General features: G+C 38.4%; 2 protein-coding genes across 2 annotated transcripts; both read right to left on the reverse strand.

Moving 5' to 3' along the window:
- Positions 1-9661: 9661 nt before the first annotated feature.
- acer3 (alkaline ceramidase 3) lies at positions 9662-17319 on the reverse strand. Its single transcript, XM_035666045.1, has 9 exons — positions 17138-17319; positions 14069-14179; positions 13831-13883; positions 13553-13605; positions 12757-12838; positions 12602-12645; positions 10618-10722; positions 10475-10520; positions 9662-10371 (listed from the first exon to the last, which is right to left on the reverse strand). The coding sequence occupies exons 1-9, from the start codon at positions 17238-17240 to the stop codon at positions 10318-10320; spliced, it is 651 nt and encodes a 216-aa protein (XP_035521938.1). The 5' UTR covers positions 17241-17319; the 3' UTR covers positions 9662-10317.
- A 1968-nt stretch (positions 17320-19287) lies between these two features.
- serpinh1a (serpin peptidase inhibitor, clade H (heat shock protein 47), member 1a) lies at positions 19288-23523 on the reverse strand. Its single transcript, XM_035666832.1, has 5 exons — positions 23361-23523; positions 21407-22028; positions 21230-21328; positions 20432-20664; positions 19288-20328 (listed from the first exon to the last, which is right to left on the reverse strand). Exons 2-5 carry the CDS (start codon positions 22002-22004, stop codon positions 20026-20028), a joined length of 1233 nt encoding a protein of 410 aa, XP_035522725.1. The 5' UTR covers positions 22005-22028; positions 23361-23523; the 3' UTR covers positions 19288-20025.
- Between the last annotated feature and the right edge of the window lie 813 nt (positions 23524-24336).

Below are 24336 nucleotides of genomic sequence, written 5' to 3' on the forward strand. Positions count from 1 at the left end.
TTTGTAACATGAAGGTCAAATGTCATATACTGGTCGAAGATGATACCCAGATTCTTAGCAGTGGGTTTGATATTAGTGCGTAGTGGTCCAATAAACTGATCAACTGCAGTGACAAATTTATCAGGGCCAAATAAAATGATTTCAGTTTTATCAGGATTTAAGTGGAGAAAAAGTTTCAGCAAATATGACAAAAAGTTTTTTATATAAAAATCACCTACAGCAGCTTTAATATTTTTCAGTTTTCACAAGTTAACCAACAAATGTTGTTCTATGTGAATTGCTAACATTCTGGTGCAGTTTTCCCTAATAGTAAGGTGTGCACACCATCATAGTAGTTGACCATCCTTACTACATTATTTTGAGCACTGAAATCCTAATCCCCTTAAAAACCTGCATTAGTAGAAGACAACACGATGGTGGGAACTCGACTAAATTAGTATTAAGAAAATAAAGCTTAACTGTATCAGTGGTTCTCAACCTTTTTGGTATCAAATTGATCGAATATATCAGGATGTGGATCTGTATTTGATAAGATGTAGTTAGTCAATAACTCCATATTAGATTGGTTTGATTAACAGTGATTATACATTCTCTAATATGGCTAGCTTTTAGTGATGTTGATGGGCTGATGATAATCTTATACAATGTATGTCTTCACCTTCATGCGTACAGTAAAAACTACCAACAACACATGAAGGTTAAAATACACTGAATTACCACACATTTACAGTAAGATTTACAAACACAAAGTATGCCAACTAACGAAAAGTGTCTCAGCAGTGACGCAAGAACCAGGAGCTTTTCCGTAGGTGCTTTCATTCAGCTAAGCCTCTTCAGCAACTCGGGCATTCCCACCATGAGTCAGCTCACTATTGACAAGGCGTCGCCCAGTTTTACAGCGGTGACACTCACCTGAACCAAGACCAAACCTCTATGCCAACAAGATCCAAAACATACACTGAGTCAAAGGAAATGTGAATACTGGAAAAAACCTGCTAATGACTCCAATTAGGACTTTATTACACACAGCTTGACACTGACTCACATGAATGTTTCGCAATACCTGTGATGATTTAAAGTCATAGATCTCTCCCAAAATGTTCAGCATGCACATGGTGCAAATTACATTGCATGCTCTAACTAAATGAAAGGATTGAACAAATGTAAATCATTAATTACCATAAGAAGGAAATTATTTAAAACTATACGGTTTATGGCAAATACTAAAGTCCAAACCTTTCCATTAGTGTTTTATAGTGAAAAGGAAAAGAAAAGAGTATTTCATATCATATGCCAGTCAGTTGAAGGAGGAAGGAGACTGGTCACCACATTGAAGAGGTGTTTTCCTCCTTTTCTTAATAAACCAATAAAGTTGCGTCAAACAAGTCCTAAAGCCATGCCAAATATGGAATGTATGTGTGTTTTTTGCACAAATCCTACAAGGTTAAAGTATGATCTGTTAAGTTCGGGGGAAAAACATACTACATACTCTGATCGACAATGTGTGTGTATTATACTATAATATCTGTGCAAAGCCTGATTGATGTGTGAACAGCAAATTGACATTATCTGAATCCTCGGATGACAGTTGTGTTTCTATAGCATACCGAATGCTAAAATCATGTTGGAAATATACAGTAACTAGCAAAAACATTGCAGCACTTAAGGAATATTCAGCAGCAGCTGCCTTAACACAACACTGTTTACGTATGAAACCCAGGGAGGAATGTGCTGTAGCCTATGGATGTGAAAATTATTCTTTGTCTAAACTTGCCCATGTTACAGTTCACTGAAAGATGTCATTACATCCTGACTGTCAAGGAGTTATTATACTCAAGTTATTGAGTTGTGGAAAGTTTTACGTTAAAGTTGTAAAAAAACAAAACAACAACAAAGCAACTATAGTTCTTTAGCTTGTTAGCTAATATTCCCATGCTTTTCAAACTCAGTCACATGCTGTTTTTTTCGGTTAGTTGGCGTTAAAGCGTGCACTGAGGGAACAGCCGACTAAAGACCACAATAAAGAGAGAACAACCATGAAAATATTTTAGCTAATACACATTTACATGTAAGGTCTCTGGGACTGAAAAGTGAAGTCGGCAAGAAAAACCTCTTCAATCGGTCGGTGGAAAGAGTAATAGTAAATTAAAGCCATGAACTGAAACAAAAAAACAAGCTTACTGCCCTGACTTTGACAAACTTAATTTTACTCTACTGTACGTACTGAATCATGTGGAAATGCAAATGGTGTGTTTATTTTTAGTGCCTTAAAAATGCAGTTACTGAGACATTACAGACTCTACCATGGCCAGTATTCCACAGTTTCACCTTTACCTTGCCTGTATAGCAGCTGCATGTGTACATTCAGTACTTTAAATTCATTGAAGGTACATGTAGAACAGGACAAAAACATCACTGCAGCTAGAACAGCAGCCCTGGCCGGCCTACCGCTGTATTTAAAGGAGAATTCATCAGAAAACTTGCAAGGTATTTTTGTATTCTCCTTTTCCCATATCAATAGCTCAATACCTTCATATACTCTTCAAAGAGAACTCACTGATGAATATGAAATTAGAAACTGCCTTCTGCTGTGTGTCTATTGTGTCTTTTTAACTATTTTTTACTGTTAGTTCTACAGAGATTCAGTTATAATACTCAGATAGGGGTACGGTTTTCAAGTATCTTAATGCAGTGCTCACATATGTGTATATCCACGTAAAGAGTTGTTGGTGTAATTATTCCTCCTGTCCATAATGGTTTTAAAGAGATCCCTTCCTATTGCTTCCTAAAGAATAGGGGATTTTCGTCACTTTTAGCTTTGTCGTCAGCATTTGGTCCATAAACCTCCATTTGACTACAAGGACAAAGTTGTAGACTCAGAAAGGTTCTGTGAGTCCAGATCCTCACAAAAATCAAAGGGGTTTGACATGATTGGAATGGCCTTCATTATGTCTTGTTGCATTGAAAACAAGATAAAAGTCTGTAAACTGATCTCTATCTATTTTGAGTAAACAAGTGAAGACCCAGACTTGAACTCTCTCCTCATTAGATGGAAGAAATTGAGGGTGATGATCTGCCTAAATAATCTTGTATTCTCAGTTTGGTATGAGACGTTAGTACAGTGTAACACCACATTTCAGAACTAATACATGGAACATATTTACCTTTATTGATATTGCTTTTACTTGACAATTGCATTAAACAGTGACGATGACCTAATCTTTTCTTTTAAATCATTATTCTTTTTATAATTTAAATTATTTGTCCAATTAGACTCAAAACACTGAACATGTGTTCCTTTTTCAGGATGAGTTGGAGGCAACCCAAGAGGGGGCAGTGGCTCTGGTGGCAGTGGAATGAATGAGTGAATGAAGATAAGGTTCCTGCAGGATTTCCCTTTAAAACTCATCATGTGTCTATTGTCCGCGAGAATCAGGTTGGATTGGCTCCAAGATCTTGGACAGATTCACTTGTCATTTTGTTTGGACTGTGCAAATCAATGAACAATGATACAATACCTGTTGATATTAGTTCTATTCTATTTAGTTTGATTGCATTGTTTTTTCTACAATATGTTTGTGCATTATGTGAGTTATTCACACTTTCTGCATCGCCACATGGAAAAAACATGTCTCATTGTTTTTGCAACATAAATGTGTATGACATTTAATTCACCAGCTTCATTGTGTAACATTATGGACACTGTTACTCAAGGCTGCACAAATGTATGAAAACATCAAATTGAACAAAGTGTTCTAAATCAAGTAATTAGAGTAAATAGATTTGCCCTAATTGCTGGGTATGAATATAAGAACCTGCTGCTTGCAGGAGAGGGGAACAGTTTGGGGAGGAGGCAGTGTAATATAATAGAGCATAATATCAATCTTGAAGGCCACAGCAAGCTCTTCCCTAAACTGTTCCCCTCTCCTGCAAGCAGCTACAGGTGCATCTGCTCCAGGAAGGCTTTCTACTGTCGTATTGCTGGCATCAAATTGCACGTATATGCATGTATATGGGAAATTTGGTAGATTTTTCTTGGATCTTGAACCAACAGGTAATTTTACAATGCAATGGAGTACGCAGAATTATTTTATTGTAGTGTAACGGATGCCACAGATCATAATCCTTACTGTCCAAAATATTTACAAAGGAGGCTAATGAGTAAATTGGATGGAAAAAGTTTCTGTGCTTCATAGACCCATTTGGATTTGGATTGAAACATTGAATTGAGGGGGTTGAATTAAGGTTTCTTCCTAGAGCTGTGAACACTGAAATGTTGTGTATTCAGTTGAGAGCATTCAACTAAATAAATTATTTAACTACTGTCAGATGTGTGTCTGTTTATAATGAGTTAATTCGGTTTCTTCAAATGAAGTGAGTAGCCACAACAAAGTTATCAGAACTAGAATGTTATGATTTGATTTAGCGGAAGGAAAAAAATAAAAATAAATTCAACTTAAGTAGTAACATTTGTATAAAGAAGACTAATTTAGGTTGTTCTTACTTTATTCAGATGAATTCTGTTTAAACAAGTTTAGAGAAATGCTGTAACATACTTACTAGTTTTGAGTCCAATTAACTGAATGGAATTAGTACAATGAACTTTACAAAGTTACTTTAACAAGAAATACTCAAGTTGTATTCAAATCAGCAAAATACCACATCACAGAATACAGCACATTCTAAAACAACATACCACACAAGATCCAGATGTAATTAAAATTCAGATATTCACCAAAATTCAAGCCAATATAAAACATGGACATGCAGAAACACAAAATAAAACACCTGAAATTGAATTGTGAACCAGGATAAGAACTCTAGAAGTTAAAATAACTGACCCCATATCACCAATAAGGACTACTGACAGCAAATTGTATTATAGTACATACATTATAACTCATTATACACATACTATACTAAATATATTCACTCCTCTCTTTCCATTTTGTTGAATAAAAAGTTTTAAGACCTGTTTTTAAAAACCATCACATCATCTGGTAAGATGTTGGAATTGTTTTGCCCCCACATATTGAAAGGATTTAGATCTAATTGCCATTAACGCTGACTGAATTAAGACAATGCCTGACTACGGTATAATACATATGCTGGTTTCTAGTGCAGACAAACACCTGTATATAGTCTGGTGCCTGCTTGTTCAGGCCAGTGGTTTTCAAACTGGACTCTGGGGATCAACAGGGGTCCTTGAGTGGGTTGCAGGCAAAAGGAGGAATAGAATATTTGAACTTTTAGCCCATTTTTTAGAAGTTGGAACTACAAGGGAAGAAATAGGGTTGGCCGTTTTTATTGATTGTAATAAACAGTGATCTTAGTTTGACCATTGATTGACTATAAAGTCTTTATTATCTTCACACTGAAAAGTTAAACACATGACTCAGAGAAGATTTCTTGAGATAACATCCTCTCAGATTGAGGGTCTGTCATCTATGTGCATCTAGTGTGAGTATGTTATGTTAACATTATATTTGAGGTATTTTATTGAGACTTGAAAAACAAAACAGATTCGGAATTGTCTGGTCGGCAGATGTCATCAAAATAAGTGATTGATTAGAAACACTAATCAAGTATTGCAGTTGTGTGAGCATGTGTCTACATAAAGAGTTACACTTTTAAACCATACAGTATATTCACATTACTGTCATTAAATGCTCACTCTTTGTGACATGTTGGGAGTGTTGTCCCAACACGCTCTACTGTACAGCATACAAAGCAACCAGCATATCTTCATCTTCTGTAGAAGATCACCTTTGTTACAAACTCATGTGACTAACCAAGAAGCCAGAGACTGAATGAGCAAATCAGAAACAAAATCCTTAAATGAAAAATCCAGATGACATATGAGATGTACGTGTCCAACACAAGCAGGTTCAGTCTGGAACAAGCCTTCTGTGTGCTGTGGTTTTATGGTCTGCTGTGATGCAACATTGTGTTTCCTGCTCTATGCACAAAGTGGGTTGCATGGTAATGTTTTCTCTCAAAATGATCAGTTACAACAACCCTTTCATTTTGGGAGGCTCCATTTACACAGAGCAAGTTGTGGTGGCTATTTGTTTAATAAAGCATACCATGGCTTTCTGTAAGGTTTTATTCAAGTCAACCATGAAACTGGTCTCAACTGTCACCCCACTCTCATATGTGGGAAAGTTCAAAAGGGGTGAAGATTGGGAAGAAGCAGTATGGTTTTATTCCCTGTTGGGCGTCAGTCCTAACACAGTTTTACACATTTCCTGAGGACAGTGACAGACAGATAGTTGTGGTGCGGATGATCATGACCATGGCTCCTTAGTGAAGGTCATTCAACATCACACTTTACCTGGACTTGGAAAGGTTCTATGATATAATAGCCTTTTTAACAGACTGCGGTAATGGTTTTACAATGACCAGGGTCAAAGAGGTTGTATAAAGGTTCTTAAAAATTTGCCATTAAAAAGTATAGACTTTCTACTTAAGTAAAAGCAGCAACTATCACACAAAATACATGCCTACATTAAAATTTTCTGAGTTGCTGAGGATAAATTAGCCTCACAGCATATATATCTGAACTTTATCTAATATCTAATTATTACTATAACATTACTATTAATGTTGTAGCTGAAGCTCATTTTAACTACAGTAGTTTTTATTCTAATTGGTAGTTCAACCCATAAAACTATAATTTTAGAAGCTCATTGTACTGGAGTTAAATTGGGAAATAATGAATGAAATAATACACAAATGTTCATAACATTACCAAGAAATGGTCTACATTGTTTTCTTTCTCTCTCAAATGTACTGTACTATATTTATTTTTTATTTTCTGCATATTATTTTACCCATGTGACATCAAAATATGTTAAATCTTAACCTGTGATATGTTAAGATTTAGTGGCATCTAGTAGCGTCAGGACAACAGTGGCAGGGAAAAACGCAAAAAAAACCTGAGCCAGTGTTTGTTTGTTGTTCTGTTCTGGGCTTCTGTAGAAACATGGTGATATAACATGGCGGCTTCAATGGAAGGTGACTGACCCACCATTCTGTAGATAATGGTAAATGGACCTGTATTTCTAGTCTTCCGGCCACTCAAGGTGCTTTTACACTACGTGCCACATTTCATCAAACAGAAAATACCCTCATTCACGCACATTTTCCACACCACTGTTGCACAGCAATCGGGAGGCAATTTGGGGTTAAGTATTTTGCTCAAGCTCAAGGATACTTCAACATGCAGGGGGAGGTGCCGGGGATAGAACCAACAACCTTGCAAATAGTGGACAACTACTCCAACTACTACGCTCTACCTCTGAGCCACAGCCGCCCCAAGATAAAAATCTTCTAAGGTAATAAAGGCATAAGTATTCTCATTCTCAGGCGATTATAAACTAATGACTATTCTATCTATTTCTGTCAATAGATCCTTCTACACACTGGAGCTCTAAATGACCCATGTTTAGTAGCCTATTACAGATGTATGTATGTAACTACAGTATTTGGGTAAATGTTCATAAGGTACTTTGGAATCCATTTAGCAGTACTTTTCCTGCATATTTTAAAACATTAAAAGTAAACATTCGTAAGAGAAATAAAAAATCTGAATCCAGTCTACAAATGCCAGCATCTCAAATACAGAAGAAAAAACAAACCACCCTTATCCATGAGTAAGAGGAGCATTACGCTGGGACCCACATGATTGAATTCATATTCCTGACAACGCAACATTTCCTGATATGATGAATTCATAAGTAACATTTGTTGTGGATGGCTGCTTTGAGCAGCACCCAAATAATCACCGTTATAAACATTAAGTGAAATATTGTTTCAAAAAAAAGGGACTAAGACAAAGAAAAGTTCTTCTGCAGACAAATTGTCTGACACATTTTCTTTTATTTGACAATACAGGACATCATTAATGACTGGCACATGACCAAAGTTTACCAAACACGTTGGCAGTTTGCTCTTCTCACCTCAAGTATTATCAATTACAGTTAACATCGTAGAACAACCTGTAACTAAGATGTTGGACTTGAAATGAATGGAAGGCCAAAGAATCAGGCACATACTTCGCATTAGAAGCTGTTATTGTTTCTCCTCCTGATGCCTTAGCTGCTTATTATCAGGGGACAGGCACACTGCACAACACAAGGAACGATTTGAATGGTTAATCACGAACATCAAGGCAACTTAGGTTACACTGCAAGAATAACAATAAGGCACCCTCTTTGACAACTGCTCACCTCTACTAATGAGCAGTGATTTCAAGATAATAACATATATTGAAGATTCCACACAGAGATATGAGCAATGTTAATACTTATCTGTCATACATTGTGCTTATAACAGTTTGTAACACTATGATCACGAACTTGTTAAGCACATGAGGGTTAGTGACACAGCATGTGGGCATAATGAAATATGAATGCAGTATGTGTTGTCTGCAGTTTAGGAGGCCACACAAATACATATATCTGCATACAACAATAATGTTCTGCATTTTCTAATTTACCGCAATTACTTTAAGCTCCAGGTTATATTGTTACCATTACATATTCACATTTTCCCAGTAGCAAAACAAACATTGTAAATGAAAAGCCCTTCATTTCACACCACAGATCCAGTACTTGAAAACTGAGGCAAAGATCCTAAAAGTTCTACAGTAGGTAGGTAGTCGTTCTTCAATGCACAACGGCATGCTTGGCAATGTCTTAAATAATCTGGAAAGTTATGCCACCTAGTGGTTGTATCATGGACTGTTTCACAATGATATCACCCTAGGTGTATGTGCCATTTGACTCTTCACCTAGATGCCATGGAGCAGATAATTGAAATAATAAAAGGACTAATAAATAAGAGTGTAATAAAAAAAAGTAGTAGTTTTGTTGGATACATTTAAGTCTTAACCTGTATATAAAGTTATGTCTGAACTAAAACAAGTATTTTTCTAATAAGGAATGAGGTGACAACAGATATTTAGTAGTACCCTGTTCCCTACAGCTTATGAAGATGCAATGATTCAGACATGTTCCATTCATTCTCTTGGTCCTTTGACTGAATGTTGACAATTACTAATAGGAAATGTTCCTCTTAAACAGGTTGTCTTTGTTAACTGGCTTCATCCGCTGGGTTTCAACTATCAGCATTTTAACTCGCAATGCCCTCAAAGCTAGCTGTATTATACACATTTATCTTGACACGGATAATGGCTTGAGAGAGACTATGGGTAGGTTGAGTTAATGCATTTCCAGTGATGTTTCTGCATGTTTGCATTATTTGTGCTTGATCAGACCAAACAATTCCCAAAAAAAAAGGGTTTTTTAACATAACAAACCCTGTGGCCTTGGGGAGCTGGCTGTAAAATTCTAGTCCTTCACAGAGCAAAGTTTGTATGCAGTGTCACTTTAAAGCATTTCTCTGTCCACAGCAACTTGAGATGAAGATCTTTAACCCTGTCCTACGCAAAATGAAAATTCAGTGTAATGAGGTTGTATAACAAAACTACAAGCACTGCATCTCTTGCTTGATTAGAACGAGGTAAAACATGTCACACATCACACGACAGTTGTCCCAAACCAGCAACTTTGGCAATAAAAACAAGAAATTAATAATTCCAGTCTTGGCATGTTCTGATCAGGAACCCCACTTTCTGTCCTCAAACTTGAAGGCATCGTGGGCCATGCAAATGAAGGAGGATTTTTAATTTATGCTAACACAGTATCACTTTAATTTTCTAGCTGGCAGTTACTATGCCATTTGTAGTGAGCACATCCAAAAACAATACGATACTCCTTGAAAAGAGATATGACAACACTGTGTTGTAAGTAGAGATCCCTCAGCTACTTGTAAAAACTACATGTTAGCAAAAATCTTAGTTATACTTTAGTTTGGGGATCTATGTAAATGTCTTTAGGCTTAGGAGATGCTAGTGTGGTAATGTGAATTCTGAATCAATGACAGTTCTCCCTTTTCCCAAACCCAAATTAAGATAACATTCATAACCCCATAACATTTACCACTGCGGTGGACTATCATATTAATTATCATATTTGCATTGAGAATGAATGAGCAAATAAAATTATAACACTTCAATAAAATTACAGAAAAGCTAGTCTAATAAATTATGATTAATGAAAACATCTTCCATTTCTTAAAACTGGACTCAGTGCTATACTGTACTTAGTAAATCCCCACAGAGCAGAACCGAAGGGTCCCTGGGGTGGTGCCTTGGGGTCCACCTGTCCCCTAGCTGTGGGCTGAGTACCCAGCAGTGGGCATTGGCAGGTCCCTGTGCCGATGGTGTCTAGATATGACAGTCACCATCCTCTTTCAGCTCGTCTTCTGTGGTTCAATGTGCAATGTGGGCCAAATTCCACAAAGAAACTGAGCAAAGTAAAGATAAGATAAGAAAAATACATGAATGAATAAATTAATGAATGCAATTAAATAAAAGCTACAATATGTAAAGAAGAAGGGCTGGACATACCTTTACTTTTGGTCTGTACTTGAGGTAGGTTGACCTGATCTGCAGGCTAAAAGATGAACATGAGATTTCAATGCAAATGACTAAGACTCGCCACAATAAAGCGTAGTGCAGAGGACTCCTGTAACATACTTAAGGGAATTTACCTGAGAAGTATGTGCAGGTAGGATCCAAGGCCTGTGAAGATGTGCCACCAGGCATGAAACTGTGTTACTACTCCAACACCAGGGGGAAGCGTTTGTCTGCTGGATCTGAGAGGCCAAAAAAGTGTTCACCCAACAATTTAAATAACAAAAAAAAAAAACTGTATCTCATACAGTATGAGATTCTCCAGAAGAGGATGCATATTAAAGTTCCAAAATATAAACACCGAACATAGCCTCATGCATTTAGATAAATTTAAGATAAGTGTGTAGTGATGCATGGGGTGATGCAACCAACTAAAATCGTTTTGTAGGTGCAAAACGAAAAAACACGAAAAAGGAAAAGAGCCAATGCTGATTGAGCCTGAACAGACAAGAGGGGGGGGGAAGCAGGGGGGACTGAAACTACCACTCTAATGCCAACTTCTCCCTACACAACTGGCCTCAGGTTAGATTCTTATGCCCAAAAGTTAAATAACGCTTCATTTCCAGGCATCGACATTACTTTAGTTCCCCTGATTTGGTCCTTTAAAATAGAACAAAGCATTACAGTTAACAAATGTGAATGCCACATACCCAAGTTGATTGAAATTTCCACCACACTGCTGTAAAGAGGAAGAACCAACTTTGCCCCCCAAATCCAAATTTAAGCTTTAAGCAAGACCCTTAGGTTTATCCAACAAAAATACTCCCACCTTTAATGTTCACAGAAAAATGTCTGAGTTCAACAAGCAGAAGCGCCTAACATAAAGACCCCTAAGGAGGTAACACAGCGGCTGCCCATGGTAACCCTAAACAATGAAAACAAAAACAAAGAAAACCAAGGGCAACCGTTGTTAGCTCATTGAAGACGTGAAGAACAGCATTCTTTGATATGTTAATGGTTTTCATTATACACACCTCCTTGGCAAACTTACCGACGTAACAATGAAAAATCTGCATCCAATGCAGCAAAACTAAGCACCATAACATGAACCTAGAAGAAATCAAATACTATTGCTTTGAAACACAGTTGGGCAAGAAGAATATAACAAAATTGACAAACTATTAATACATTTATGTTTTGTAAATACCGTACGTGTAGGTAAATGGACCTGTACTTGTATAGCGCCTTTCTAGTCTTCCGACCACTCAAAGCGCTTTTTACACTACGTGCCACATTCACCCTTTCACACACATTCACACAGCAATGCATTTCAGGGTTAAGTATCTTGCTCAAGGATACTTAGACGTGTGGCACCAGGAGCCGGGGATCGAAACCAACAATCTTCTGATTAGAGGACAACTCGCTCTGCCACTGCACCACAGTTTCAATTGCTGAATTAAAATCAGCAAGTGATAATATGAAAGTTTATATAATTTAGTGATTTATAAATTCATTCTCTTAGACAGGTGCTTTCCAAGATAAATCGGAGGCACTAGATTATTAAAGGAATAGGAAAAATTACATTTAAATGATCTGAACCAAACTCTATGTACTTGTTTGTTTGGCTCTACAGGGAAAACATTATCAGTCCTGTTATGAACCACCATAGAGCAGTGTGATTAGTAAACAAAGTCAGCTCCAAAGAGTAAACATAGGCAGCTTTGTCACATTGTCCTAACTGTTGTAAAGCAACACACACACACAACGTGAGACTGAGCAGGTACAGACAAGCACTGGGTATAACCCAGAGGTGGCTGTGCTTATCTTTAATGGTTTATGTGGTTGCTAGATTTCTTAGATTTAAGAATTCTGCTCTGAGCATCGGGCTTAGCATCTGTGATTTTTTAAATGCTAAAAGTGTATAAGCAGCAAGGAAACAAAGAGTAAAATACCAATAAATGTTTTTTTTTGCACATCTGTGTTGATATGAAATGGGGTTTTTTTCAGACGGAGAGTGGCCTGCTGTGCTGGCAAGCCCAATGTTTACACTAACTTAAGGCACACTGAGCCCTAATTGTAAACAATGAACAATCCGAGTCAGGTGAACATAAAGCAGAGCACTCCCTTACCTGGTGAAAGACTGGCTCCTTCCACTGTAGGTACACCTGCAAACATACATACAGAAACTACTCAAGAGCATGTGATGTTATGTTGTTCTTCATTTACAATGTGGTTCTAAGTAAGTGATTACCATTACAGTTAAAGTGGATACTCACCACAGTGACTGAGACACTGAAGATTAATAGCAGTGCAATAGGAAATAAGCTGATGCCATGCTCTTGTTTGAAGCATTCATATCTGGAAAAAGAAGCAAATGTGTTTAGCTCACATGCTCAGCTTGAATAACCATAAAGAATAGAGAGCAAATAACAGAAAGGTATATGTGTAGCCCATGTTCCCTCTCCACTCTACATATTCCAGGTACGCATGGCGACTGACACTGTGGAGACTGTTTAAGACACATCACGTAATGTAAGGTGGCCACTGATTGGCAACAAATGATATATATACAGTATATATAAGAACCAAGGCCTGGTCTATAGGAGGCAGTGTGCACAGCCAATCCTCTCCCAACCAGTGATCAGTCTTCAGATGGTTTAACAAACACTTCATCTACATCAGGAAGCAGAGAAAAGAGGCTTATTCCACGAGAGAGACTCCTAATGTAAACTACTAACAGGTATGTGTTAGAAGACGCTGCTGCTGATACTTTGGCCACGATGGTCAGCTGGGAAGTATACCCACTGCTTCTAATGGCATGGAATATGCTGGGTGGAGAGGTCAAGTGGAAAGAGATACTCACAGTCCAGTTTAGAATCAATAGTTCCATTACATACAGAACAATCTAGCACAACAAGAAGATGACACACTCTCCTTTTTTGGAAAGGATCAAGTGACCAGTACGGGGTTCACAGGTTCATTTTACAGCCACAATCACACTAAATATGTTCTCAGTGACCATCAGTGTTAAGTGCTTCAAGAGCAACAAATCCAAAATGTTGAGCCACTTACAGACAGTAGATAAATACGCATGTGCTGTAAATCATTGGCAACTCGTCCAGTAACTGTAAATGAAAAACAGAGGAAATACAAATGAATACATCTCTATAGGATTACATTGTTTCAGCATAACTTAACATCGCATTAGGCAGCAAAAGTTTGACCTCATATTTCCATTACAGATACTTCTCAAGGCAACAAGGAGTCTGATTCATGTAGTTTCAGCAAGAAATGATTATGTATACACTTTTGCTGATATATTAAGATTTGAATACAACACTGTAGCCCACCTGCATCTCATATAGCAGCGTCATGTGGAAGCACCAGGAACCAACACCAACAGCTGGGCGACACACAAAACATCAAACTGGAAGTCAAGACATTCCTATGTGTACGTAATACGACTGACGGCTTTAACAGCAAATACTATACAACTGGAAAGGCTGTTGTCAATAACTACGATATGTAAACAAGAGCTGTGTTGGCGTCAGTAGTTTCAGGGGAAATTTGTGGTTTCAACCGACTAACCTGCCAATCCGAGAAAAGAGCAGACGTAGCGAAACTCGAGGCCATCACGGAACGTCTGGATAGCCCCACAAAGAGGAGGAAGAATCATAATCAGGTTGCTGACAGTGTTCCCTGTTCAATAAGACAACACAGGCAAATTAGAGGCAAATGGCATGACCTGTGTGATACGTGAACACCTCTGAGTGCCTCTGAATGCCAGTGAGAGTACAGTGGGACACCCTGGGTTACGTGTGGTGATCATTTTAACAACAGATTCAAGATTACTTATTCAAAACTGCTATTCCTCAGTAGAGTACATTTATCTTGAATGTAAAGGCTGCCACATAAACATAAATGTAGTGCATAAAAGAGACTAATGCAGGCATAAGTGCATTCAAATACATGCAACATAGGCCTTCACTTCCTTATGTGTTCAGGAGATTGTCCAACAGTTTATATACCTATAGGCATCTGCATAGAATGAATGGTATCTTATTACAGAAACCTGATTAGTGCACACACCTCTGTTGCTATGTGGGCTCCAACCATACATACATTTTCTATTGTATTGCTTAAATAGAATTCACAGCACTGAAATACTAGAATTACTGTGCACCTGTCACTGTAACTACACTGGTAAACTGGTAACATTGCAGTATTTGGGTTGGCAATTGTAGAGACACAGATACTGGATAAATGTGATAAATGGTGAATGATGGGTGGACTCGAGTGGGACTTCTCTCTTGTTTTTAGAGCTGCAATGATTAGTCGAGTAATCAGTTAAACAAATGGCACTATTTTGATAATCAATTAATCGTTCCAGTCATTTTTCAAGCAGGAATGGCACAAACGTTCCAGACTATCAATTATAAAAATGTCCTGCTTACATTATTATTAATCACCTCATTATTTATCATCAGATAAGTCATTTTTCAGAGTCTCCTAATGTTTTATAGACAAGCAATTAATCAGTTAACCAAGAAACAATAGGCAGATTAATTGATAGTGAAAATAGTTGATAGCTGCAGCCCTAATTGTTTTATAATGTGTGTATTTTGTGTTGCAGTTGTTTGTCCCGCTCATTTGTAATAAATGAGCTAAAAGATGAAAAATGTATTAATTGTTTGTGAAGAAGCTTAACTACAGTGTGGTTGTAGCAAACTGAAAACAACTGAAAGAACCTGGACTGTGGAAGAGAAACTTCAACAACTGTTGTTAAGTTTGCCTCAAGCTAAACGTTTAAGCTTTATTTGTAAAAGTGGCCTAAGTTTGAACTGGTGTCAGTGTTTTATTAGGTTTGTGTGTAAACCTCCCCTAGGCCAAAGCTGTTTATTTACTATACTGTTAGTACATCCTCAAGCCCACATAGAACCTGAGAAAGCAGAGCTCAAACTCTGATACCAACGTTGCTCTTTTGGGTGTGGTGATGTCCAAAGGTGTGGAAAACTATCACGCTCACCAGGATGTGAAGTAGTACTAACACTGCTTACTGGTATTTTCATGAACATGAGACTTTTCCTTTATCTGCATGTGTCTGATAAAAGCCAAGGCGTTTCCACAAGGCCTTACAGTGACCATTTCAAAATGTCTGGACTTTGGTTACTGATAATAAATGCACACACACCAAGAATACTACAGCACTGTTTTCACATTTCAGTGACAACTGCAAACGTCCTGTGTGGCCGACTCTTTATGACCTCGCTCTGTGTCTGCCTTCTACCGTCACCATGTGCTGATATTCTACAGAGAGAGATCATGTACAAAAGTAAGTAAAAAAATAAGTGAGGATTAAAACCATGCTGGTGTCTCTTTTCCACATGAACAATGCCACATTCCAACCATTGTAACCTGAATCACCGTTTAAATGCCAAACAACTCTTCTGCGGCTGACAACAAATGTGTGGCTCGGCCAGCGTGTGTCATTTGTGCAAACAAAAGCTTCAACTGGCAGTATCCTTAACATACTGCATTCACACCAGTGCCAATGTTTAGTAACGTTTCAGTGAAATGAATGAATGAATGACAACTAACGACTTATAGTAGGACTTTTTAGGACAATGAAATAAAGTGTTTCCCACTACAAAGGGTTATTAACATTGACAAATTACACAGAGGATGTAATGTCGGTAATGGAACTAAACTCTGACCCAAGTGGCTTGAGTATACCTAGACTAACTGTTGCATCACTTAGTACCAGAGCACCACTGACTACAGCACCTGGAAGGTCCTTAACATACAGGGAAAATCAAGACTTTATCTTCAGTGAACGCCCAGTGAATGTGTATGGTTTATGACTCACAGCTGAAAGACAAATACACAGCCTAGTTCACTTCCAAGAGCTCAAGTTGCCTGCACAATAATGAGTAACTGAAAGTATTACTTTCAGTGTTTGTCTAATGCAGTTTGGCTGAAGGTCTTTGAAGGGAACTCTGTGTCCCTGCACGTTAGTAAAAGCTGGTGGATATGTAATGTATGCATGAAGTCCCGCAGACAGGGCAGCTTTTTGACACTAACAAGGTTTAAATCTAAGATAATGGTTCCTGAGGAACCAGTTTTTATCGTTAGACAAAGCAAGAAGGCACCCTGATAGTATGGAGGAAATGTATTATCAAGTTTCAAATGGTGTCTGAGTGAGTAATGCTGTGCACCTTATGAGGGCAAACAGTCGACTTAACGTTAATACTAATGAGTGGTAATTGTAATAACGTGTGAATGATAACGCTAGCTAACGCTCTGCAGGGCGGCATAATAACCTAACGTTACAGTAAAGCTGTATGCAAAACAGCTCGACAGGTTGATTAGCTAACGTTACATGCACAAGCTTCCCTTTATCCTCATTTAACGTTATAACTCTAGCTGTTTTAATGCTAACACTTAGCTGATACTACTATTCATATAAGGCGAGCTAACACGTTAACAACGGTAACGTTAAAACCACTACATTACTGTTAGAGCCGCAGCTCCTACTTCATGTTTACGTTATTCCGGGGCGACTGTGCGTACACGCTGACTGTCCACCCCAACACTCTGCCACAACGAACCACACATTCGCCATTTTTAGAGTAAAAGACGCAATTGTATATTACTTACAAAATTCCGCGATGTAAAAAGAGATGACATAGTTTTCTTCACACCAGTCCAGCGTTGAGGTCGGCCGCCCCCAGTATCCTTGCCTGTCCAACGAGGGAGCCATGATGGAAGAGGAGGAGGCTGTGGACGGTACTAACGGATTTGTAGTCCCATCACAACACGAGCACTCCTCCGGCCCTCCTCCTCACGAGCGACGAACAGCCAGTCCACCGCGATAAACAGGAACTTACTGCTGTTAGTGGCAGTCCAAGGAAGGCTGCAAGTCATCTGCATATCATTTATTATTCTATGTGCAGCCAATTGGTGCAATTATAGAAAAAATTGGAGTCTTTTTAATTTGTACTCAATTTTATCCTAAAATTAACCACAAAATTAATTTGTAGGTTACTAATTGTGTTACAGTTGAAGTTCTATTAACATGTATGTAATTTCAAATAGCCCTTTATGTTTTATTTTAGTTCATGTTTAGATATGTTGGCCTATATCTGTCCCATGGTGACATTCAGTATGATTATTATTATTAGCGCATTAGCTACTCAAACCACTGGATTAGCCTATTTAAAGCTGCAGTCAGTAACTTTTATTAGCTAACTTTTTGTCATATGTGCTGAAATCTTCCCCATGTCATAACAGTAGTACATGAGACAGAACATCTGTGAAAAAATCTAGTTCCTCCAGCTCGTTCTAGTGCTCCTAATGGCATTTGGCAAGAATTCACAAGACCTGGATGAAAAACAACCAACCAGAGGCGAGAAAGATATGAAGATGCTTTGGGTTGGAAGCTTGAAGATAGTCTCAGGGTCACAAAGCGTCTGTATTTGATTTCCTGGGAATGAGACTCAACAATCAACTATCTTTCCTGGCTCTAAATGGATGTTTTCGTTCAGGCCCAGTGGATTTTTGCTATGCCATTTAACAAACCTGAGAAACTTGGATTTTTTCCCTGATTATCTGTCTCACATACTACTGTCAGGGTACAGTGAACATTTCAGCAAATTTGACAAAAAATATTTTTATAGGAATTACCTACCCGCAGCTTTTATCACAAACTGCAATTTAAAAACGTCCTATGTACATTACAGTATGAAATAGTTTCAGTTCAGTGTTTTATTTCTACATCAGCAATCATATGACAGATGTTTGTCATGCAGCTCAGCAAAAGAGGAACACAACAAGCATACATCACTGTCAATAAATATCGCATTCAAGATCATGACACAGGCAGAACGGGATGTACATCAGTAGTAATACAACCATCTATAAAGAAAAAAGATCAACAAATATAGTCAGCGTATGAGATCTGTAAGCAGTCCTGCATTCCGTGCTTCTGTATCTCAGAGCCCAAAGGTAGTTGACTGATGAACTGCATACAGTAATTCATTTTAAGGAGTTTAGGTACAAGACTGCAAACACGCCATAGAAGCATCTCCCCGGTTTGTCTACAGCAGGCTGTCATCATTAAAGAGAATTAACTACTGTAAGTAGCAATGCAGTGCTTTGACTAATTATGGATCAAGGTCAGACACAATAAAGGCGTATATCTCATAAACTTTATGTCAATCATTGTTCCCCCCTTTTTAAGTCTTATGATAAGGAATATATTTTAGAAATAAAAACAATCACTTTAAAAAAAATAATAATAATAATCACTGTTCTGTCATACATCCAGTGTCCTCTAGATGGTGTGATACATTCAAAAAAGGTTCCAGGATACCCTGAAACATAAAATACTTATTATATGCTAATCAATCGTTGGCTCATTACTGACTGTTTCATTGTAAACCTAAAGCAGGTGGGAGGTTGATGATATAGCGTTTGGCAATTACTTGCTCAGTAGATCAAGAACCCATCTGTTTGTGGGATACCTAAATATTTTGTTGATGTCTAAATAATGAAGATACTATGTTTACCATGTAGTGTTTACCATTGCAACTCTATCACGTTTCTTGCTGAAGTGGCGCTGTCCAGGAGGTCACACAATCACCCTCCCTGGAATTTGCTCATGTTATTCAGCTGGAAAATCCCACTGGAGGCCAGACTTCAACAGACCTGCCCAAGGCCAAACTGCTATTGCAAACAGACTTTCAGACAGAGAGAGCCAGAGTCTTCTGTTACACAAAGAAACATGCCACCACTTGTTTTTTTCACACTTTTATTGCAAAAACCTGAAATTTGTAACAGTCTAAAACATATTTTGAAATCGATCGATCAATCGTTATTATCAAATCAGACTGAATTCGGTTGGTTTGCCAGTCTAGACCAGTGCATTGAGGGTAGATCAATACCAAGAAAAAATTAGTCTTGTGCTAGTGGTGGAAAGCAGTGCAAAGAATGGGCAGATAATGGTGAAGATCCTTGGAGTTAACATATTAAAGGTACAAAACTAAACAAACTGAAACATATTTTCTTAAATTCAAGAGCAAGCACCATAAAATCTCTCCAATAGTAAAATGGTTGAACACCTTTTATGAAAATTGTTAAGACCTGACAACAGAAATAATTTTTTCATAATATTTCACAGGTATTCCCTGCCATTAAACTAATATGTGCATTTACATTTTAGGCATTAACCAGGGAAATCATACTTAATGTAAGTCTTCAGTCCGTATTGTGACCTGCCAATATATAACAAAAAAGCCTCATAGTGATATAAAATATTTCAAAATAAAAATGAAATTGTGCACAATGCTTTGCTCACTAAACACAGGAAAAATGTTTAAACACATGTCTTCAGTCGTGTATTGTGGAATGCTGTCGGCATGTGACGTAAAGGAATGCGATTTCATTTTTCATAATTTCATTCCCCACTTCTCTCCGCATATTGCAGTAGAAAATATATACACACACACAGTTAGGCATTTGACTTAGACACTCAGGTCAACACGTGGTTACAATTCATCTCTCATCTTTTCACCCTTCGGCCTGACCATCCTTCCAATGAACAGGATGGAGTTAGTTTTCTGGTCCTTCACTAGGAAAATAAATGGGTGGTCAGCATAGAACAGTTTAGGGTTTTTTAGCTTATCTGTGCCAAAGATGCTAGTGTCAATTTCATTTCCATCAGTGTCCCATTCTATGGCAGTGGCGTGAAACACGCTGGACAGGTAGAGGTCCTTCTTCCCAGAGATGTTGGACAAGTCAGCTTTGGATTTGTTCACGGCCTCTGTTAGGCCCAGCTCCTCAAGATGTTTCTTAAGGGGAGCAGAAAATTAAATCAGTTTATATAAGAGACGTAGTTAACGCAGAAGTTAAGACTGGGGTGTAATCATTTTCAATCTCTTGCTCATCTTTTACCTGCAGGTTGTGACTGACTTCCATGCTGACTTTGGGCAGGGACACGGCTACTGCTGTCTGCTGCAGCTTGCCCATCCATGTATCCAACTGCTTCTTGGTGAGTATCTTCTCCAGCCTCTCCAGAGGTTCCACATGGTGGGGCATGATGAACACCACAGTGGACTTCTTATGAGCCAGAGGCATGCTCAGGATGGTCAGCTTATTGGTTTTGTCATCATAGAAGCCAAATAGACCTGAGGAAACAAATGAAATGTATTACAAATATTTGCAATTTAATATAAAGGACCAGCGTGTAGGATTTAGTAGTATCTAGAGTTGAAGTTTCAGATTCCAACTATCTGAACACTGCTGGCATATGTATTTAACAAAATTTAACGAAATTATGGTGGCCAGGAAACCCACGAAACACGTGAAATTCCCTATCTACAGCCAGTGTTTGGTTTGTCTGTTTTTGGCTACTGTAGAAATATGGCAGATGAACATGGAGGACTTTATGGAAAGCAAAAACAGTGTCTGTAGATAAAAATGGTTAATTAAATTAACAATTATTAACAAAACACAATGATTCCTATGTTCAGGTGATTATACACTAATGAAAATAAACCTATGACTATTATATTCTGTTTCTGACAATACATCCTCCTAAATGTTACACACTGGACCTTTAACCCACCGTAAAAAAAAAAAAGAAGAATCAAATTTTAGTTTTTACACTTATTTACAGATATGTACCAAAATGTCAATTATTTCTTCAAGTTTGACAAATGTTGTTTTTGAACATGGACTGTCTCCACCTACCTGTGCGGTGCATCATCTGCACTGATATGGTGTAGCCACGGGAAACCATGAATCCACGGTCGTCCACCATCTTATGATGGAACTGCTCATCCCAGTGAGCTTTGAGGAAAAAAATCAATTATTTTAAAGCATTTAATGGAATAACACTGCACATACACACCCTCTGCACAGACTCACGTTTGAAAAACATAGCATTGATGATCATTGCCCCATCCGTATTTTCTACATCCTTGGTGACCTCAGGCAGTTTGCCATCAGTAGACTTGGCCGCCCACTCGTTGATGGAGTTCACAGCACTCTTCTTATCTCTGAAGTTTATCTTGGAGTGGTCACAGTTGTAGTGCTTTTTGCTGCTCTTGACAAAATCATCCACAAAGGTGACGGAGCTGGGTCCATACAGGCGGTTGCTAATCTTCCAGGTGACATTGCGGGTCTTTGGGTCGCTCACCTCCGTCAGGAGCTCAGCCAAACCAGAGTGCAGCTGCTCATCTTTAACTTTATCCGCATTCAGAATGGTTTTGACCTGAGAGGCAGTTGAGGCTTTGCCCCCGAGAGCAACCAGACCCAGAGAGGAGGCCACTACTACAGGAGAAATGAGGATGTTTTCTACATTTTTCTCCTTAGCCATGTTTTGATAGAGACTGAAAGCCAATTTTGCGCTGTTGTCAGCCAGGATGGTGGCGTGGTTACTCAGGACTTTGTCTGCTGAAGCAGAGGTGGCAGCTGAGGCTGAAGTGGCCAGGAAGACCAGGGCTACGACGTTTGTCACCCACATGGTGTAATGCTAATCAGTGAAAACCTATGAAAAGACATGAGGACAAACATCAGTCACTAATCTGCTGACCAAAGGAGAAAGACAAAATGTTGTCTGGGTTATATCTTGTTAACCTTACAAACTCATTTTGCAGCATATTTAGGGTCTACTACGCAGTTTTTGAGGATAATAGCTGGGGGAGCCCATGGAATTCAAATTAGATCTCTGCCAATACCTCAAGGCAAGGCTTACATAACATCCACGTAGGCAGCTGCAGGATGTATCTAAGCCAAAATACTGGCCAGCTATTTCTGAATTCTTCATGTGTTGGCAACACAGAAGACTTTTCAGAATTCTGTATTGAGAAATGAGTCTCGTTGAAGCTGATTGGTTCCTCATGATGTGGAAGAAGTGACCACGTGCCGACTCACACACAACCAATGTCAGGTTTTCATTCCAGTCCACGTATATAGAGGAGCTGTGAGCCGTAAGAAGAGGAGGTTTTGTGCATATGGCCAGTTACAGTTATAGTTAAGATCTTCTGAACTATAAAAATGGCCATGTCTCAGCCTTTTAATGAAATGGATTAAGGAAACCACAGCCTGCTTAAGAGAGGAGGATGCATCAAGAATCTCTTTTCAGCAGCTTCCTGACATGTTCTTACAGGCCCATAGAGGAAGACGGAGCTCAGTGTGCCTGAAAAGATCACTTTTAAAGATCTTTAAAGTTGATATTTTTTTCATCATTCTTAAAACTGTGTCTTTAACATTATTTCTAAAATAGTACTTAAAGATGACTATTTTCTGTGTTGCTAGCAGGTTTAGAACAGAATAAATTGGGATGAATATTTTTCTTAAATGCTGATGATGTGGTCTAAATGGCATTTGAAAAGTAACACTGACTGCATTTGACATTTTGAAATCATACTCTGTTTCTTTAAATGACCCAGTGACTAACATTGGTAAATTTGGTTTGTATGTATTTTTATTCATGCTCTTCAGAACTTTTATAGATCCTTACCAGTTTCACAATGTTTAGAACACTCCAGTAATGCCCTTTGTAAGCTATTACTTTTGAGTCTGTCACTGTATACGAATAGTTTATTTAACTGAATGCAGCCAACTCCCTAAATGTCTGAATTCTTGTGGATTTTCTAATTTCGTGCAACATACTTTGACTTTTTCTTCTTCATTTTTCATACTTTTTAAAACCTATCCAACAACTCCTGAATGATCCGCACTGCTGTAATCCCCAATGGACTCTTTAACTGCATATCACAGATCTGACCTCTTCTCACATGCCTGGGCATTTCCCACCAGTTGAACAGTGCACTGCATACTCTCCCTTCCCCCCTTACTCCCAGTACTTATATCTTACCTTATTAGGCTCTTTCAATAATTCAGCAGGTTGTCCTAAAGTTGCTTGCCGATAGATCCCACAGCCCTGATTAAGTTAATGTATGGTCAGAATTATATGAGACAGTTGCAGTAGTTGTCATGCCCGGTTGTCAGGGCATGAAAATCTCTGCAGTGGAATCTTATTTCAAGGCCGGTCCCGCCCTCTTGTATCCAGGGGCAGTGGGAGAAAAATTCCTCCCCCTCCAGGTCCTAAAGCCTGAAATGATAGCCCTGTTGGAGCACTCAGACACCTGCAGTGACCCATAACAAAGTTACCCCTCATTACTCACTGTGCACTGAAACACATGATAGTTTCCCATTTAGTATATAAGCCAGTTTTACCAATAGAATACACTATTGGTGGTAAAACTGATTTTAAATGGATATGTATTGCATCATTGCATTATCACTAAACTCATGTACAAGGCAAAACCAACTTTGAAAAATGCTTGGCATTCAGTGTTACTCCTTCCGTTGGGCGTGTGCTGGCGCTGACAAGTAGTGTTAATTAATGATCTTTATATTATTGTTGTCTCAGTGCTTTAACTGCCCTTTTTTTCCTCCCTCCCCCACCCTGTAATTGCACCTCTGCCAGCCAGATCTGAGACGTCATAGGGGGGNNNNGGGGGGGGGGGGGGCGTATCCAGAGGTTTAAAGTGAATTAACAAAGGCGTAAAAGTAGGCCTATCCCTCAAGAACCTTGTTGTATTTTAGCATCTTGAAATCAGTAAGCCAATGCTTTAGCTTAACTTCCCATTGGTTGTCAAAGTGTTTAGTAATGACAGGAAATTTTTTTAATTCAAACAAAATCATGATATGCATAATTTCCTGTTAGATATACACTGTTTGCCAGGAAAAACAACAAGTTACAAGTAACTCAAATAAATAATCTAAAACACTGATGCCTGAAATCCGGTCACATTATGTTAGCTGCAGTGGGACATACAGTAAACGCA

Source organism: Morone saxatilis, unplaced genomic scaffold (assembly GCF_004916995.1).
Source record: "Morone saxatilis isolate NCDOM2014 unplaced genomic scaffold, NCSU_SB_2.0 Contig20, whole genome shotgun sequence".
NCBI lineage: Eukaryota > Metazoa > Chordata > Actinopteri > Moronidae > Morone > Morone saxatilis.

Bases quoted from the DNA above. Each gene is read 5' to 3' on its own strand.
- acer3 (XM_035666045.1), bottom strand. From the start codon at position 17,240: ATGGCTCCCTCGTTGGACAGGCAAGGATACTGGGGGCGGCCGACCTCA. The intron at 13,606-13,830 runs GTGGGCTACAGT...TTTCATTTACAG, and splicing joins CGCTGCTATATGAGATGCAG to TTACTGGACGAGTTGCCAAT. The intron at 10,521-10,617 runs GTAAATTCCCTT...TTCATCTTTTAG, and splicing joins TACCTGCACATACTTCTCAG to CCTGCAGATCAGGTCAACCT.
- serpinh1a (XM_035666832.1), bottom strand. From the start codon at position 22,004: ATGTGGGTGACAAACGTCGTAGCCCTGGTCTTCCTGGCCACTTCAGCC. The intron at 20,665-21,229 runs GTAGGTGGAGAC...TTGTTTCCTCAG, and splicing joins GCAGATGATGCACCGCACAG to GTCTATTTGGCTTCTATGAT. The intron at 20,329-20,431 runs GTAAAAGATGAG...GCTCCCCTTAAG, and splicing joins AAGTCAGTCACAACCTGCAG to AAACATCTTGAGGAGCTGGG.